We start from the raw sequence: 16,122 nt of genomic DNA, 5'->3' as shown, positions 1-16,122 counted from the left end.
CATATTCTGTGGCATGCATTAGTTGCAGAAGCCTGTGTTTCAGTGAATATGTCCCCTCCTTGGAGCCTAGGGACTCACCAGGACAGAAGAGCTTGCAACAAGCAGAGAAACAGAGCAAGAAGGATGATGGCTATTCTTCATCACCACTTTAGATCTTCTTCTTTAAGGGAAGGTGAGTTAAAGGGAGAAGAGAATGAGGGGACACAGGAAGAGGCAAATCACGGAGAACAAGCAGGATACTGCAAATGTACTTGGAGCCAGAGAAAGGCTCTAGTGCCTTGGCTCTATACTTTGTTTGCAGGTAATGCAGAATCTCCATCAGGCTTCACATGCCCCAGCTACACCTTCCTTTTCATCAACCTGTCCTGGTTATTTTCTCAAAATATTATTTTGCAGGATTTTTCCCTAGTCTTTCTGTTAAGTCCACAAAAAGTCATCACTATCAGGATGCACCAAACAATTGAGCCAATGGAGCTGACAGCAGGCAAGATGAACATATGTGTACCTCCAGAAACACCCACGAGCTTCTCCAGCGCTGGCAGCCAGCCTCTCTCCATGAATCACAGGGTCAGGTGTCCACATCCCACAGAGCCAGGAGCCCACTGAGCCAAACTCTGGGGTGAGGGCAGCAGATGTGGTCACTGCTGAGCCTACAACCCCCCGGCAGGGACAGGAGCCTGGACACAGCAGGATGAGGGGAATCAGGAGTGCAAGAGTAGGAAAGGTGGCAAATGCAGACCCTTAGGCTCAAAAATGAGAGAAGGATGCTTTGAAGAGGAGACAGGGTGTACTACAGGGCTGAGAAGTAAAATGTGGTCATTCATAGGGTGCTATGCATGATTAAACAATGTAGGAGAAAAGGACCAACACTCCTTTTTGTTCTTCCTTGCAGACAACTTCTATTTGATGTCCCATATTGAGAGCTGTGATATAGTTCAGGATTTATCAGCTGAATTTAACTCTGCTAACGCACTCAGTCTTTTCTTGGTGTGTTCCTAATGTGACTGAAGGATTTAAACCATTACTCTTTGTGGGACAGGGCAGGTAAGACCTTGAGATGTCTCTCACTGTTCCGAAGAGCCCAGCTTGTGTTCCTCTGCCACAGACTCTGCCACGTTACCCACCCTACCGAAACCCTCGGGGCTGCCGGCGGGCAAGAAGGTCCCACCCCACGAGAAGTGCCGGGCTTCCCGCTTTCCCCACGCGGGTCCTTATCCCCTTACATTTAGGAGAAGACACCATTTTCGCCATTCCCCTTCCGGGGCACTGAATCCCCCCCTCCCAGCCGACACTGGCAGGGCAGCCCTCGGCGCAAGGACCGACCCGGGCAGAGCATCCGCCGGGGTCGCAGGCGGGGCCGGGGAGGACCCGGCGTTGCCCCGGGGCCGCCGCTCGCTCACGCCCGTCCCTCCCGCATCGCCGGGGGCCGGGCCGGCCGGCAGGGGCGGTGCTGCCTGGGGAGGGACCGAACCCTCCGAGCCGAGCCCCGCGGGCGACACGCAGCCCGCAGGATGTCGCCGCTCCGCGTCTGCATCGTCGGCTCGGGGAACTGGTGAGTGCCGCAGCGCGGGGGGGCTCTCCCTTTGCCCTCCTCCCTTTTTCTCTCTCATGTCTTTCCCTTTTCCTCCTCCTTCCCCCGTTCCTTCCTCGGTTTTTCCTCCCGCCGCGGCAAGGGGGGGTTTCGCAACAGGTGCGGTACGGGGAGCGGCGGGGCCGGGGGCGCGGAGCGTCTCCATGGTCCTGAAACAGCGACCCCGGGCCCGTCCTGCCGCGGTTCTGGGCTCCTGGGCAGGGACCATCGGCCCCGAGAGATGCACCGCTCAATGAGAACTGCAAAGACATGAGGCTCCCGCGTCGCCCCAGGTGTGTGAGCCGCTTAAAGCCTGGCGACAGAACCCAGAGAGAGGCCAGGATCTGCGGCTGTCGCTGTGTGTGCCTGCGGCAGGGCCCCGGCAGTTCAGGTTGAAGCATTCAGCAGTGAGAAGGGTGGTGATGCTGTTTGTGTTCCTCTGAAGGAACCGGGGCGCGGGCTTCATTTAAAGCCACAATGTATTGGCACCTTTCACTTCCATCCTCCTCAGCATGTCCTTCTGCATCTTGGTGTGGACACAGCATAGTGTTCAGGTCTCTCATTTATTCTCATTCTTAAGAATATGTTTGCTACTGCTCAGTGCTTTCCAGCCCGGAAAAAGCACAGGTCTCCAGAACTCCCTGAGCTTGACAGATCCCAGTAAGATCAGTAAATCCATCTCACACGACTTAGCATCTTACTTTTCTTATGCTTTCTGTACACTGAGCACAAACAAACAGACCAACATGCATGTGCATGCATTTGGGATTAGCAAACCCAGCCTCCAGGTAGTTCTGGTGATTGTTTTTGTACAAGGAGAGCAAGCTTCTTAAGATTTTAAAAATATCTGACAGCTAGGTGGAAGTAATGCCAGAAGTGTCAGTAAGTGAGGGAGTGGTTGCTTGTGAGCTGCTGAGAACACAGCAGAGTTTAAGCACAGCTCTCTGACTTCCTGCCTTGTAAAAACAGTCCACTGCCCTCAATGCATTCTCTTTGTGCATGACATCTCATAGACACAGCCTTTCACATGGAACATGCACAGCCAAGTCTTCTGGACCTCATTGTCACACTTCTGGCTTTCTCTAGCCCCATCACTTGTTTCCTCAACTGCTGTTTTCACATGTTTTTTCAGGGAAGGTATCCCTCTTCCTGCCACTTTCTCTTCCCTCACCTGCCTGTGCAGGCAGCTCATTGTCTCTTCCAAGCCCTCAACAGCCATGACTGCATGTTTGGAAGGCAACTTTTTATACCTTTGGTCAGCCCATAGTCACAAACTTCATCATTCTCTTGCTGCATCCTCAAGTAGCTTTTCCCAGGATGTCCCCCTTTCCATGAGACATCATTTAAAGTCACTTAGTTGTATTCAGATCGGTACTCGAGGAAGTTGTCTGTTTTCCCACATGTACCTACAAACTTGAAAAGAGCTATACTACAGAGATACTGAGACCCCAGCCCATTCAATACAATCTCTTACCCATACTGCCTGTCTTCCTGTGCCCATCTCTTGCTTCCTACCATATACATCAACTCTAAAATCTTCATGGAGGACATAAAGATTGTGCTCTGATTTATGAATAACATCTATTCATAGCCTTGGTGGCAGAACAGGTTGTTTTAGTGTTACAGAGAAATACAATGTTTACCTTTGGCAAACATTTTTTTTTCTTATGTTCCTCATAAATATCTGGGTGGCAGTTCAGATCCGTGCTCTTGAGGCTTTCCTGCAGCTCAGAATCGTGGTTGACACGTGACACAGCAATGTTGCAAAAGCTCATGTCAGCTGCAGAAGTTCAGCAGGTCACGGGGACTTGCTAAGTCAACACTGCCAGGAGGCTCATGAGTGATATGGTTGAGTGAAGCAAGTGCTGCACTGCATTTTGTGGTTGCCAGTAGGTACAGGAGGGTTTGTGTTTATCTACTGAGAGTTGCAAGTCCCATTCAGGATTTCAGGGATTAGAGCTGGAGTCTGCATCTTTCAACAGAAAATCATGTGTTCTTGGTACTTAGCTAAAAAAGTTATTTTTATGGGCAGGCTTGATGTGCAAATTCATCATCCAGGTTGTGCTGGACAATGTGGACAATGAATTTATATCTCAAGTTTATGAAAAAAACCCAAGCCTTTTTCTTGTTAGTACAGTTTTCTTGTGTGGAGCCAAAATTCATCCTCAGCTCAAGCTTTGAATGTGCCGTCTGTTGATAGCAAGGCAAGAGAACCAGAATATAAGCAATTTTATAAATAATATGAATGTATGATATAACTGCATGCCTTTTTTTTCAAAACAGCAGAAGTCTTACAGTAAAGGTTCACCCTTAAAATACTTCCCTAGATATTGTAAAGGACCAAACTAAATAATCCCTTACAAAATTAAAAAAAAACCAAAACAAAAACCACAAACCAACCAAAAAGCCCCAAACTAAATAACTAAATAAAAAGACTACAGTAGCTCAGGATATAGCATATAATCAACACCAAGCAAAGTGAAACGTGATCACAGCAGGATTTCTTTATCATTAAAGATTAAGACCTTAATTACCTATTAATAAGACCTTAGTAGTTATTGAGCAATTTAATTTATGCAAACCTGTTACATGAAAAATATGGGTGAACCAAGGAGGGTCAGTTACAATGTGGTTTCCCTTTGAATCATTAACAGCTCTGACTTACCTAGACTTTGATATCCCCAAGAACTTTATCAGTTCCAGAACACCCACCACAGCTAATCCTCATGCTCCTTGTTACAAGTGGGTCAGAGGACAGGAGTGCTGCAACTGGAGGTTCTCTTTCACTTGTTTTAATAAAGTGGCCAATACTTGAGAGATTAAAGTAGCACTACAATGGAGAGAAGGAAGAGAGGAGTAAAAATAATCACCTCCTCAAATAAGTTCAAGTTCATTAATACTTCCAATATTTTCTGTGAGGTTTCTAATTCTCCCTTGCCATGTGAATGTTTGCAAGGCTGCAGTGATGATGGGGGAATAAAATTATTGTCTGACCTGAAATTAAAAATGCTCAGCATGACTCAAGATGAGTAAACTGGATGCTTAAAATATCCTCAGGCTGCAAGTATTACAGGTCCTGTTACAGTGATAATTAGAACAATATGCAAAGAGAAACCACCAGGTTGAAGGGTTGTTTGATTTTTTTTCTGAGCATTTACCTCTTATGTAAAATCCTTATTGTAGCTGTTTGGTTATGGATAGGAAAGTGGGATGCATCTATTTTACATGAGATGCACAAAGACTGTCACAGCAAGATGGCTCAGCACTGATTTACCACCTGGGTCATTTTACATTTATTGATCTTGACAAAAACCAGAATTATCTGAGGACCATAAGAGATTTTAATCTCAGATAATGTATTTTTAGTGCTGTTGATGGTACATCACACTCCTGCTCTACAGCCTTTGATACTACTTCAGTTCCATTATTGAAGTTATATTTTTCCCCTGTTCTACTTTCTCTGTTTTTAAACTTGAGGAGCTCTTGATGGAGGGTAGTGGCTGAAGCTTTCTGATAAATGTTGCAAGTAGCTAGACAGCTTTATAGCACAGGCTTTTTATGAGTTATGCTGTTTAAAGTAACTTGTGTTTCCAATTCACAAAAAATGTACTTTTCCCCTTTTAATTATTTTTATTTTTATTTTAAAGGGGATCAGCCATAGCAAGAATCATTGGCAAAAATGTCCAGAATTCCAACAGATTTGATCCCACTGTCAAGATGTGGGTGTTTGAAGAGATCATTAATGGAAGAAAACTCTCAGAAATCATCAACCAGGAACATGAAAATGTTAAATATCTGCCTGGATACAAGATACCCCACAACGTGGTAAGTTGAAAACAGAAATTCAAAATCACTGAATTTTTTTATTTTTTATAAGGGAGGCAACATCAGAGAAAGAAATTAGGAAGCAATTCACTGCTTTGTTCTAGTTTGCCACCTAACTCACTCCATTATAACTCCCAGGAATATAATTCAGTTCTGTGATTTCTGCTTGTCTTGTATGTCACACACAACTTCAAACACCAACTGTGTCTGTGCTGGTATCACACCATCCTCCTCCCTGGCAGAAATCAGCACAAGTCTAGAAACGGCAGGCAAAGATCTGTCTACACAGAGCTGAGATATTTCAAACCCACAGCATCTTCTGGAAAAACAGACAAAGCTACTCTTCTCCTTTCTTCACAAAAAGAAATCAAAAGCAGAGGCTGCAACTTAACAGATGAATAATGAGCTATCAGCTCATGGGTGATTTCAGGACAGCTGCAGTTAATAAAGCTCCAAATTCCATCAAAAAATATAAGATATTTATTTTTATGGACATTTAAAATACCAAGTTACACATCCCTACTTAAATTAATCACCTTAGATAATTTACTGCCACCAAAGCAAGTGAGGTGAGGGGGTTTGGCTGTTCAAGATTTTGCCAAATACCACCGCTTTGTGAGTAGCACCACATTTTTGGAACAGTTGCAGTTCTGAAGGGAAGTTAAAATGCTGCATGTGGCAGGTCTCCTTGTTTGGGGAGTGGTTATATTTAGTATTCCACTTTGTGCTGTGATTGCATATTTGCACTCCTGGTGTTTGAACTTGGCACACAGTTCTCCTGGGTTACAACTGACTTGTCACTGTTATTTTTACAACACTCTAGCAGATCAACAGGCTTTTCATCATCCCTTGAGGCCAGCCTCACACTATTTAGAGCAAAGCCTGAGGCTTCACCAGCAAAAATCAGCTGGTTGCAGTAGAGGGACCCTCAAGCCATCTCCAACTGAGAAAAAAAATAAAGAAAACCAAACAAGCTGAGCTTTTCCTTGCATTGCTCTGCAGCATTTTGGAGAGACAGGAGCACAGCCTGTGCAGTGCTGCCAGCCTCTGCTCTGCTCCCACTTCACTGTTTTCCCAGAGAAGCAGCCTTGCTGGCAGCAGCTCCAGTTTTCTTGCTGGGAATCCCACTTGCTTAAGGCTGCATGCTCCAAGGCTGCATCCAAGAGTGATGTACTGTAAACTGCTCCTAGCAGGCTCAAAGTCACCTGCTGTTGTTTCTGCAGCCTGGCTTGAATTGTTGTTCTGAGTAATGGCATTTGGAGGAAGATACAGCTAGGTAGTATTTAAGCACACTGTATAGGTTTTTGTAACTCTTGGGAAAATTGCTGTATATTTAAAACAAAGACACATACCAGCCCAAAGATTATAATAATCTCTGCCTTTTGATGCAATTTAATTTATTCCTCAGTAACTCAGCTGGTGACCTAATGGAAACTAAGGACTTCCAGAAGAGCCTCTGTCCCACCGCCCCATTTTTCTCCTGTGCTCCCCAGTGCTACCACTCATTCCAGAAGAATCATATGGGGTTGGTCAGCTATCTTCAGGAACCAGATCAAGAAGATGAAGGGGCTTCCCAGCACACTGCAAATTTATGAAGTATATAATCTTCCCCAGATTATCCACACAGGGTAAAATTATAAAAAAATTATAAAAAATCCAACCCCAAAACAGTTCAACTGCTTTGTATATTTCAGAAGAGATCTGTAGCTGCTTGTGTGGAGGGCCAGTTAAAATTAAGGACATTTGCACTGCATCTGCCATGGCTTTGGCATGATGGTGTCTTGCAAGGACTGAGGATTCCTACCCGGGGCTCATTTTGTTTGTCACTCTCATCCCAGGTGGCTGTACCAGACGTGGCTGAAGCAGCAAATGGAGCAGATATTTTAGTATTTGTTCTGCCACATCAATTTATTGGACGAATCTGTGAGCAGATTGCAGGACAGATAAAACCTGGAACATTTGGGATTTCGCTGATCAAGGTAAGCTGTTGTCTCCACAGTACCCAGTCAATATGGAGTAAATAAACAGCTCCAACTTAAGGACAGGAGCTGCAGCCCTCAGCTGCATGCTCTGCATAAACACAAGCATTTCTTTCTGCAAGAGTTAAAACTTGCCCAGCTCTGCCAGCCCTTCTGCTGTTCTTGTGGCTGTGGAGAGGGAAGGATGGGGCAACCTATCCAGGCTAAGAGTATCTGTCTTTGCCAGTCATGTTTAGCTTGGATCAGTTCCTACTTGGACCAGCATGGAGGTGAAAATGGGAAGAGGAAGGGATGCATAAAGCTGGCACTGCTGCCAGAAAAAATACTCTGAGACTACAGCCTCAGCTAACTCCTAACTAAGAACTCCGAGCCAAAGTGCCTCTTCCAAGTACATACTAAAACTGTTTTTGGCAGCATTAAAATGGCATAATAACACTAATGATTTTGCAAAACTCAAGCAATTATCTGGCATGAACTGAGGAATCTCTTCTTAAGGTCAGAGAGGTACCAGACAATCGTAATCTTAAAAGGTATGAATATCTTAAGAGAATGTTAAACTAAAAGCCAGAGGCAAAGCATAGGAATGTAGTCTTACCACTCCTTTTGATTGCATTACAGGAAATATCCCACTTAAAATTGTAATGAAAGAAATGTAATTCAAGTTTTCAGACTTCAATACCAGCTCTTCCCCTCTGTAGAAATTATCTCATAAGCAGCAGTAAGGAGAAGAGAGGAAGGTAGGAGAGGAAGGACATTTCTGCAAATTTAGCTTAAAAAAGCCCAAGATAGTTCAGTATACTTCCTAAAACCCAAAAAGCACTCTGATTAATACTTAGATCTTGCAAAAAAAGCCATTTATTACAGACTTAATTTTAAATGTCTGATCCCGTACTAACAGAAATTTAACTGAAAGGAAAAATACAACATCAAAGAAAGCAAGCCTCAGGACAGCAGCACTTGATGTGAGGCCCCTTACAGGATTACCTTGACTGTCACCCCTTCTCCCTGAGCTTGCCTTGAATTTGCAGTTACCAAACTACAAATCCAGAGCATTTGTATTAATGGCTAACACTAGTGATTTTAAGACCCTTTCTTTTCAATTAAAAGCAGAGAGCTGCAGGCAATAGAACACCTTCTGCTTTACCAGTGCTCTGCTGCTGTCATTTTCCTATTCTAATACCCTGGCTTTAACTATCTTCTTTTCAGGGGATTGATGAGGGTCCTGATGGCCTGAAGCTCATCTCTGACCTCATTCGAGAGCAACTGAAAATAGAGATCAGTGTGCTGATGGGGGCCAACATAGCCAAAGAAGTGGCTGATGAGAAGTTCTGTGAGACCACCATTGGTAACTATTGCAAAGAGCCAATTAGAGCTGGGGTTTAAAGTCATCTGTGGCAGGATAACCTCTGGAAAAAGCAGGGGGATGAGACTGGTCCCAGGTGGTTCCCAAGTGGAGCAGTGTGCCTGCTGAGCTCCTTCAGGGAGCCAGGATTATTTCCAGAGGGTTTGGTGCTAAAAAAATCAGATTCAAACTGACAGTAGGTTTCAGTGCTGAGAGCTAATTTAATCCATTGAAAATATCACAACTTAATCCTGCTTCTGTAGGAGTTGTCAAGAGACACCATTTGTGTCTGTAGAGCTCAACATGGAGTACATTAGCAGCTGATACACAATACAGTCTAAAGAAGTGTAATCAGAAGCTCCTATGTGCTCACACTCCCAGAGGTGTATTTCTTCATCTTAAAATTTCTTTGTTTGGAAAAGAAAACCCAGTAACATTCTGTTCTTCTCTCCCATTTGGACTGCTTGCCAAGCCTTGACTTCAGATCCTCCCAAGACTGAATCTGACCTGATTTGAAAAGTTCATCCAGTATGTTTTAAAACTTGAAGATTTTTTAAGTCAGTCAAAATTAAAGTTACATTTTTCCATAGCTAGGAGAGGCAAAAGAAAAATAAATTGTGTTGCAATAATGTTCCTTTGCCTTGCAAATATTACATTAATGGTGCAAACTAGCAGTGGGCATTTGTTATTGAAAGAGCAACTAGGCACAAATAGGACTAGACACGATCAGGAGAGTTGAGTTATATTAATTCTTCTGGGAGAGAATTTAATTTCTGCTGTCCTGGTTTGAAGCCATGATGTGATGATGACTGTGCAAAGAGCTTTGCACCTTACTTTTGTCCTCATGGAAAGCCATGCAGCCCGGAAACAGCCACCTCAAAGAGAGCTGGTATTGTGAAGAACAAGAAGCAATCCTAAAGGTTCTCAGGAGATGGTGAGAAATCTCCCAGCTACCAGAATGTGGTGCCCCAGGCTAGAAAAACTCATAGCTGAGCTCCCCCTGAAGGAAACCAAGCTACCTTGAACAAAATTGAAGTGAAACTCTATTCAAAGGTCTTTGCCCAGCTGGCCATGGGCTCTGTGGATTAAGGCAAACCTTGGGTCCTTTAGCACTAGGGGTTCTCCTTGGCTGAGCACTGTAACAACATGATACATGACCTCTGTACAATTGGTAGGAAGAAGGTTTTAGCAGTGGCAACCTTCAATTTCATCATGTGTGGATCTCCCTGTAACTGGGCAACAGTCATTTGTACCCCATCATAGTACTTAGCAGTGACACAGGTTTACATTTTCAAAGCAGAAATTACACCATTGTCCTTCAGGGAATGGTTTGTAAATAATGTCTTTTGTAATGTCTGTGGTTGTACAAGTTTTCTCAGGCAGAAAGATTCATTAGGGGGTATCTACTTTTAAGCTCTTTAAAGTGTCACTAAGCAACGTTGATCAGTGGCCTGGAGTGGAACACTGACCTCCAGCAGCAGAAACTGCTGTTGCACAAACCTCTAGTTTAGCAACACCTTGGGACTGGGATCACAAAAGCTGAAGTAAATCCTTATTTCAGGTTAATTGTGTGCACTCTGAAACATTGTAAAAGTTCTCTTTCATCCTTCCTTCCCACAGGATGCAAAAATGAAACACAAGGTGAAATCTTTAAAGAATTAATGCAGACCCCAAATTTCAGGATTACTGTGGTGCTTGACTCTGATACAGTGGAGCTTTGTGGAGCCTTAAAAGTGAGTGTTTTCAAGCCAATCTGTTTTATTAGGGCCAAATTCTAACCTCACCTGAGTTTTCTGTAAGCCACGGGGTCTAATTTGAGTCCTGTCACCATGTGAGTGAATGAGGACAGACAAGATGAATCATTCATGAGCCAGTTTTCCAACCTGGGAAATAAACCTGGGAAATAAGTTTTCCAACCTGGGAAATAAATGTCTCAAAAAGGGGAAATTTATCTAAAATGTAGCTGCAGACAAAGTATTTCAAAATACTTGTATTTTTATCTTTATTTTACCAGAGGCACATCTGTTTTTGAGAGCAGAGTTTAGTCCACTGTGTATTCTTGTCTGTGTGTTGTGAGCACACAAAACAAAGACTCTCACTACACAGAGTAGCTCCACTAATAATTATGTCCATGATTTAAGTACTAACTTGCTAGAAAATTCACATCAGAAGCTATGATCTGTGTTGGCAGCACATCTGTGCAGCATTCAGCAATGCCCACATGGAGATCCCAGGTGGGATCAGAAATAACACCAGAGTCACCAAATTTCCAGTGAGGGGACAATTGTTTCATAGTTTGAGATTCATAGTTTGCTTTTATATTAATTTAAAGTGACTTCAGACTGTGATCTTTTTTACTTCTTCACAGAATTAGTCATTTATACTTCAATAATTCACTTTTCCATGGAGGAGGTGGATGACTGATGAGGAAAGATCTGGTCCTGTTTAACTTCGCATACAAAAATAAAATTTCTTGACATACAAAACCAAACACTACAGATTTTGCTTTTTGCCACAGAGCAGAACTGGGGGCAGGAACAGATGGGAGAGAGGGTTTTTCTGTTTTGTGATAAATCATTGCACTTCTTGAAATAAATGCTTTGGTTTTGCCTCTGCTAAAAAAAACTTTAAAAATTAAACATGTGCACTGGGGTACATACATGTCTGGAGCAAACACGCCAATGGTAGCACCAGGTGGCATATTACTCATATACACTGAACTACAGTTATTTAGGGACTTACTTAGGAGCTGGGAATTGGAAGGTGGGAAGGGAAACATGCCAAACAATGGTGAGGAGTTGTGAAGATGTTTAAGATCCTGAGAGATTTGTTTAGAGTTGTAGAGAAGAGCAGTTCTATTCATATTTGTAGGTAAGCCCAAAATTTGATCTATTGCAGCATCTTCATAGATGCTCAAATCAGCTCTAATAGATGCTCCTGCCTGCTCAAATCAAAGACCCACAAGGAAAGTGTAGAAAGGTATGACTCTGTGGGATATTTTAAATAGTTAAACAGAAGGGTCAGTGAGATCCAACTTGGAACTGGTGGAAAAACAAAACACTAATTGCACATACATGCTACGTGATTGCAATATTAGTGTATAAAACACTGCTTTGGTTTTTGCCCATGGGAGTAACAGTAGATAATAAAAATCTTCTAAAAGTCCAGTGACTTTTGTTCAACATTATCTGACCTGTTTCTTCATAAGACAAACTCATGACCATTGGAAACTGACCCTTATTCTGATGAAGAGGGATTTGTGGGGTTTCCTTGCAGCTCAGTACATGCTGATGAGCTGCACACCTTGGCTGACCGTTTCCTTCCCTCCCCTGTATTTTGCACTGGCCCATTTTCAGAACATCGTGGCGGTGGGCGCGGGGTTCTGCGATGGACTGAGCTTCGGTGACAACACCAAGGCAGCAGTGATACGCCTGGGCCTCATGGAGATGGTGGCCTTTGCCAAGATGTTCTGCAAGGGACCAGTGTCAATAGCCACCTTTTTGGAAAGCTGTGGGGTCGCTGATCTCATCACCACCTGCTATGGGGGACGCAACAGAAAAGTAGCAGAAGCCTTTGCTCGCACAGGAAAAGTAAGGAGTATTTTGAAATATTTTACGTTAATGCATGAAGAAGTCCTTCTGTGTTTTACAAAGGCATCAATTGTTTACCTTGATAACTGCTGGTATCACAGCAGTATCCCCTCTGACCCAATCAGTCTTCTCTCTTCTAGTCCATTGAGGAGCTGGAAAAGGAGATGCTGAATGGACAAAAGCTGCAAGGTCCTCAGACCTCAGCTGAAGTCTACAAAATCCTGAAACAGAAAGATATGCTCCATAAGTAAGTGCTTTGATTTAAAAAACCAACAAAATCAACAACAAATTATGAGTGATTCATAACCTCCTTAACTGTACTTGTGTTTAATTATTTTATTAATTTCTGCAAGAACAGCTTTCTACACCTCGGGCCACTGCTAGAGCCTGGCTTGGCTCCTTACTGCCAGGGTCAGTTGAATGGGATAAGGGCTGAGCAGCGTTAGAAGAAACAAGTCACAGGCAGAGAGTGGGTTCAGGGGATACTGTTAGTGCTTAATAGAAGACAGAGTAATGTGAGATCACATATTGGAACAGCAGGGGACACAATCACAGAATATTTTGAGTTGGAAGGGACCCACAGAGATCATCACTCTTAAGCAATTGACCCATACACAGGAAACAGAAGAACTTGTAATGTAAAGAAGCCTCCCAGACATCCTCATCCCCCAAATAAGATTTAAGGCCGTACATAGAATCATCTTGCAGACATGATTTATGGGCCAATGGGTTTCTTGTTCTCAGTATACCAGTATACCACTGCAGCTTGGAGCAGTCCTGCTCTCAGTGCAAACCTGAACTTGGTTATCTCAGTACAAATTTCAGGATCATATTCCTAATCAAAGTGTTTTACATGCACTGAACAGCTAATGTGTGCTGATATCAATACCTCAGTGTCACAAATACTGCTGAGGTAAAAAGTACCTCTAATTCCTTGGGATGATGTAAGATTATTTATAATTTGAAACCTTTGCCTCAATTTACACAACAGAGCTAAACTTCCTTCCATCCCATTCCCTCTTATACATCAGCAGTATTGAGAAGTCAAACACTGCTAAATGAATCCTTAAAAACTTATTAGAATTGGAACAGATACAGAAGATTCAAGTGGCTTTATTCTTTCAAATATGAGAGAGAAAAGGAAAGCTCATTTTGACAGCAGCTTTAAACCACAGCTTGATCTAATAATTATCCTATAATTGTATTTTGTTACATGCTCAGCTCTGAGTCGTTCAGTGGACTCATTTTTTACTACATAATGACTAAGACAGCTTGTAAAAGGAAAAGAATCCTTTAAGCCAAGAAAAGAAAATCATTAGACATTTTCATTCTTTTTAGTCCTTTGGATACCAGTAATGACTGCAAATAATATATCCATTTTGCACACAGCAGGAAAAGAGGATATGCAATTCAAAATTGTTTCTAAATAAAAAATACTGGATAGGTATTTTGTTTCCAAAACAGCTTTTCTCTGCTGTCACTCCCATAATTTGTCCCTCTTTAGCTCTTGTTCGTCCAGTAGTCTTCCAGTAAAGGCAGCCCCAAGCTAAAATTATATTGTAAAGATAAACATTTTTCCACTTTCAACAGAACAAAAAGATTTTTTCCATTAAAATGGAATAGAAATATTCATATAAACTTTAAAAACTATTCTAATTCCTACATGCTTCTTTCAGGTTTCCATTATTTACAACCATCTACAAGATCTGCTATGAGGGTCGATCAATCCATGATTTCCTCATGTGCCTGCAGAACCACCCAGAGCACATGTAGAGATCCCTTCTCCTCACCTGGCTGAATTCTCACCTTCCTGGGACTTCTGTTCACTCCACAGCAATTGAAGTAGAGAAACAGGTTGTGTGACACTTGCTGAAAAAGCAACAAAGAATGTATTTCATTCCCCTTGCCCTGGGGGTAACAAAATCTGCCTTTAATTTCAACATTATACCTAAGGAATAAGAAACAAATGGAAAATTTAACAGTATTTATTTGAATTAGTAATGTGGGTATTTCCCTATAATTACTTTCTTGTTGACTGAAAACAGTTCCCCTTGTAATTTCTGCAACAGAGCTAAATAGCTCACATAAAACTCAACATTTTGGCTACAGGTACTTCTAGAATGGCACAAAACACAGAAAAATCAAAGAACTCATTCAAACAGATAAATTATAGTTTAAAAAAAAATCCAGGAGCAGTTAGATGCAATCACATGGGCAAATGCTGGATTTCCATAATTTCCCTCTAACATAAATAACATTTTGTATTTTGGGACATTTAGGCTTTCCTTGATTTAGTTTCCTAGTATAAGCTTCTTTGGAAAAATAGGTACTATTACTGTGCTCAAACACATCTGAATATTCATCAGATGTATAAATAAAACAGTTTAAGGGGTGGGGGAAAGGACAAGGGATTTGGGATGAGCGTATTATTTGTTTCAAATCTGGGACATTAGGAATCCTCAATAGTAATCTGACCTTGATTAAATTTACTGCATTCCTTCAAACTAAAAAAAAAAAAAAAAGAAAAATATCTGGAATAACCAAAGACAATTATGTTAGCATCAGATTTTCTCAGCAAGTCCTCATCATTAATTGGTACCAGCTGAGAGGGGCGAAGTGGAGGTTAAGAGGGAGATGCACCCAGGGCTCAGCTTGCACAGTTTGTGCACTTGCTGATATTTTGAGGCAGCAACCAGTAACAGTGACAAACCCTCCGTGATACTTGACTTTTTATACAAGTATGGAAACGACCGCTACAGACGCACAGAACTCCTGCAAACTGGCATTTCACACCTGCAGGGCTGCATTTTAGCTGCACCGAGAAGCTCCACTGGTCTGACACCAGTGCAGCTCCCCGTGCCTTTCCAGACTGCAGAGTTGTGTCCTGATCCTGCTCAAGCAGCACATCTTACACTCCAGGAGAGAGATCTCCATCTGCTTCTGAATTTTAAACACAAACTGGGTTCACAGACCAGTGGTTTTTTATTGTGCTACCAGTGGCATAAATTTTAGAAACATTGAAGTTTTTAAACCTTATAGCTCTACTTGGGTAACTTTACATACCTGATGTTTTTCAGAGATAAAACGATCTATAAAATGAACAGTGGCTCATTTTATAAGCTTTAATCCCCTTTTGAAATACTCCTATTTTGAGAGAAGGCAAAAAAGGAAGAGTAACCTACTTTTGCTGTGCTTTATCAGATTTTCTGAAATAGCAGAGAGGAAGGCAAGTTTTTTAAATCTATGTACTCGCTGTCATATTGCTTAGAGGAAAGAAAATGAGCTAATTATAAAATAATTTCAACTCAATTTAGAGGAATGATAGGTCTTTCACATTTACTAGAGTAATATATATAAAATAATGTATTGTAATTACAAATATATTGTAAAAATCTCAGTCTCACAGCTAGCAAAGCTAGCTCAGATACCAAAAACCAGCGGCTGCAGCATCCCTGATCCTGCTGAACTGCAGCAAGGATAGCTCAGCTCCTCCTGCTCAGACTCCAGCCACAGCCAACAGCTTGGGGCTCTGCAGAGCAACACCAACATTCCTGCCACTGAAATGGGAATCATGTGGCCAAATCCTTCACACAAAGCAGGGAATTTACGATCTTCAAGTGGAAAAATACTTACACACTGCACAGTTTTGAAGTATCAAATACATGAGGATGTGATAGAGAATTCAGGAAATTCCTTCCTCCACCATGAGGCTGAATTTCTGATAAGTCATGTATGAGCTAATAATAGCATAGAATATTTTACATTCAAAGTGTATCAAATAACAGTTTAATAAAGTGATCAATATGCAGACTTGAT

At 42.2% G+C, this 16,122-nt stretch overlaps 1 protein-coding gene across 1 annotated transcript; it reads left to right on the top strand.

Annotated features, from left to right (window-relative positions):
- Positions 1-1,431: 1,431 nt before the first annotated feature.
- On the top strand, positions 1,432-16,116 carry LOC102105356 (glycerol-3-phosphate dehydrogenase 1-like protein). Its single transcript, XM_005519636.3, has 8 exons — positions 1,432-1,552; positions 5,218-5,395; positions 7,234-7,374; positions 8,581-8,719; positions 10,337-10,449; positions 12,073-12,306; positions 12,447-12,553; positions 13,983-16,116. The coding sequence occupies exons 1-8, from the start codon at positions 1,512-1,514 to the stop codon at positions 14,077-14,079; spliced, it is 1,050 nt and encodes a 349-aa protein (XP_005519693.1). The 5' UTR covers positions 1,432-1,511; the 3' UTR covers positions 14,080-16,116.
- The last annotated feature ends 6 nt before the right edge of the window (positions 16,117-16,122 follow it).

The sequence above is a fragment of the Pseudopodoces humilis genome, chromosome 8 (genome assembly GCF_049639895.1).
Source record: "Pseudopodoces humilis isolate 2021_Gansu_Grassland_sample_001 chromosome 8, ASM4963989v1, whole genome shotgun sequence".
Lineage (NCBI taxonomy): Eukaryota > Metazoa > Chordata > Aves > Passeriformes > Paridae > Pseudopodoces > Pseudopodoces humilis.
This window is presented reverse-complemented; position numbering and strand designations above follow the sequence as displayed.

Bases quoted from the DNA above. Each gene is read 5' to 3' on its own strand.
- LOC102105356 (XM_005519636.3), top strand. From the start codon at position 1,512: ATGTCGCCGCTCCGCGTCTGCATCGTCGGCTCGGGGAACTG. The intron at 8,720-10,336 runs GTAACTATTGCA...TCCTTCCCACAG, and splicing joins GTTCTGTGAGACCACCATTG to GATGCAAAAATGAAACACAA. The intron at 10,450-12,072 runs GTGAGTGTTTTC...GCCCATTTTCAG, and splicing joins AGCTTTGTGGAGCCTTAAAA to AACATCGTGGCGGTGGGCGC.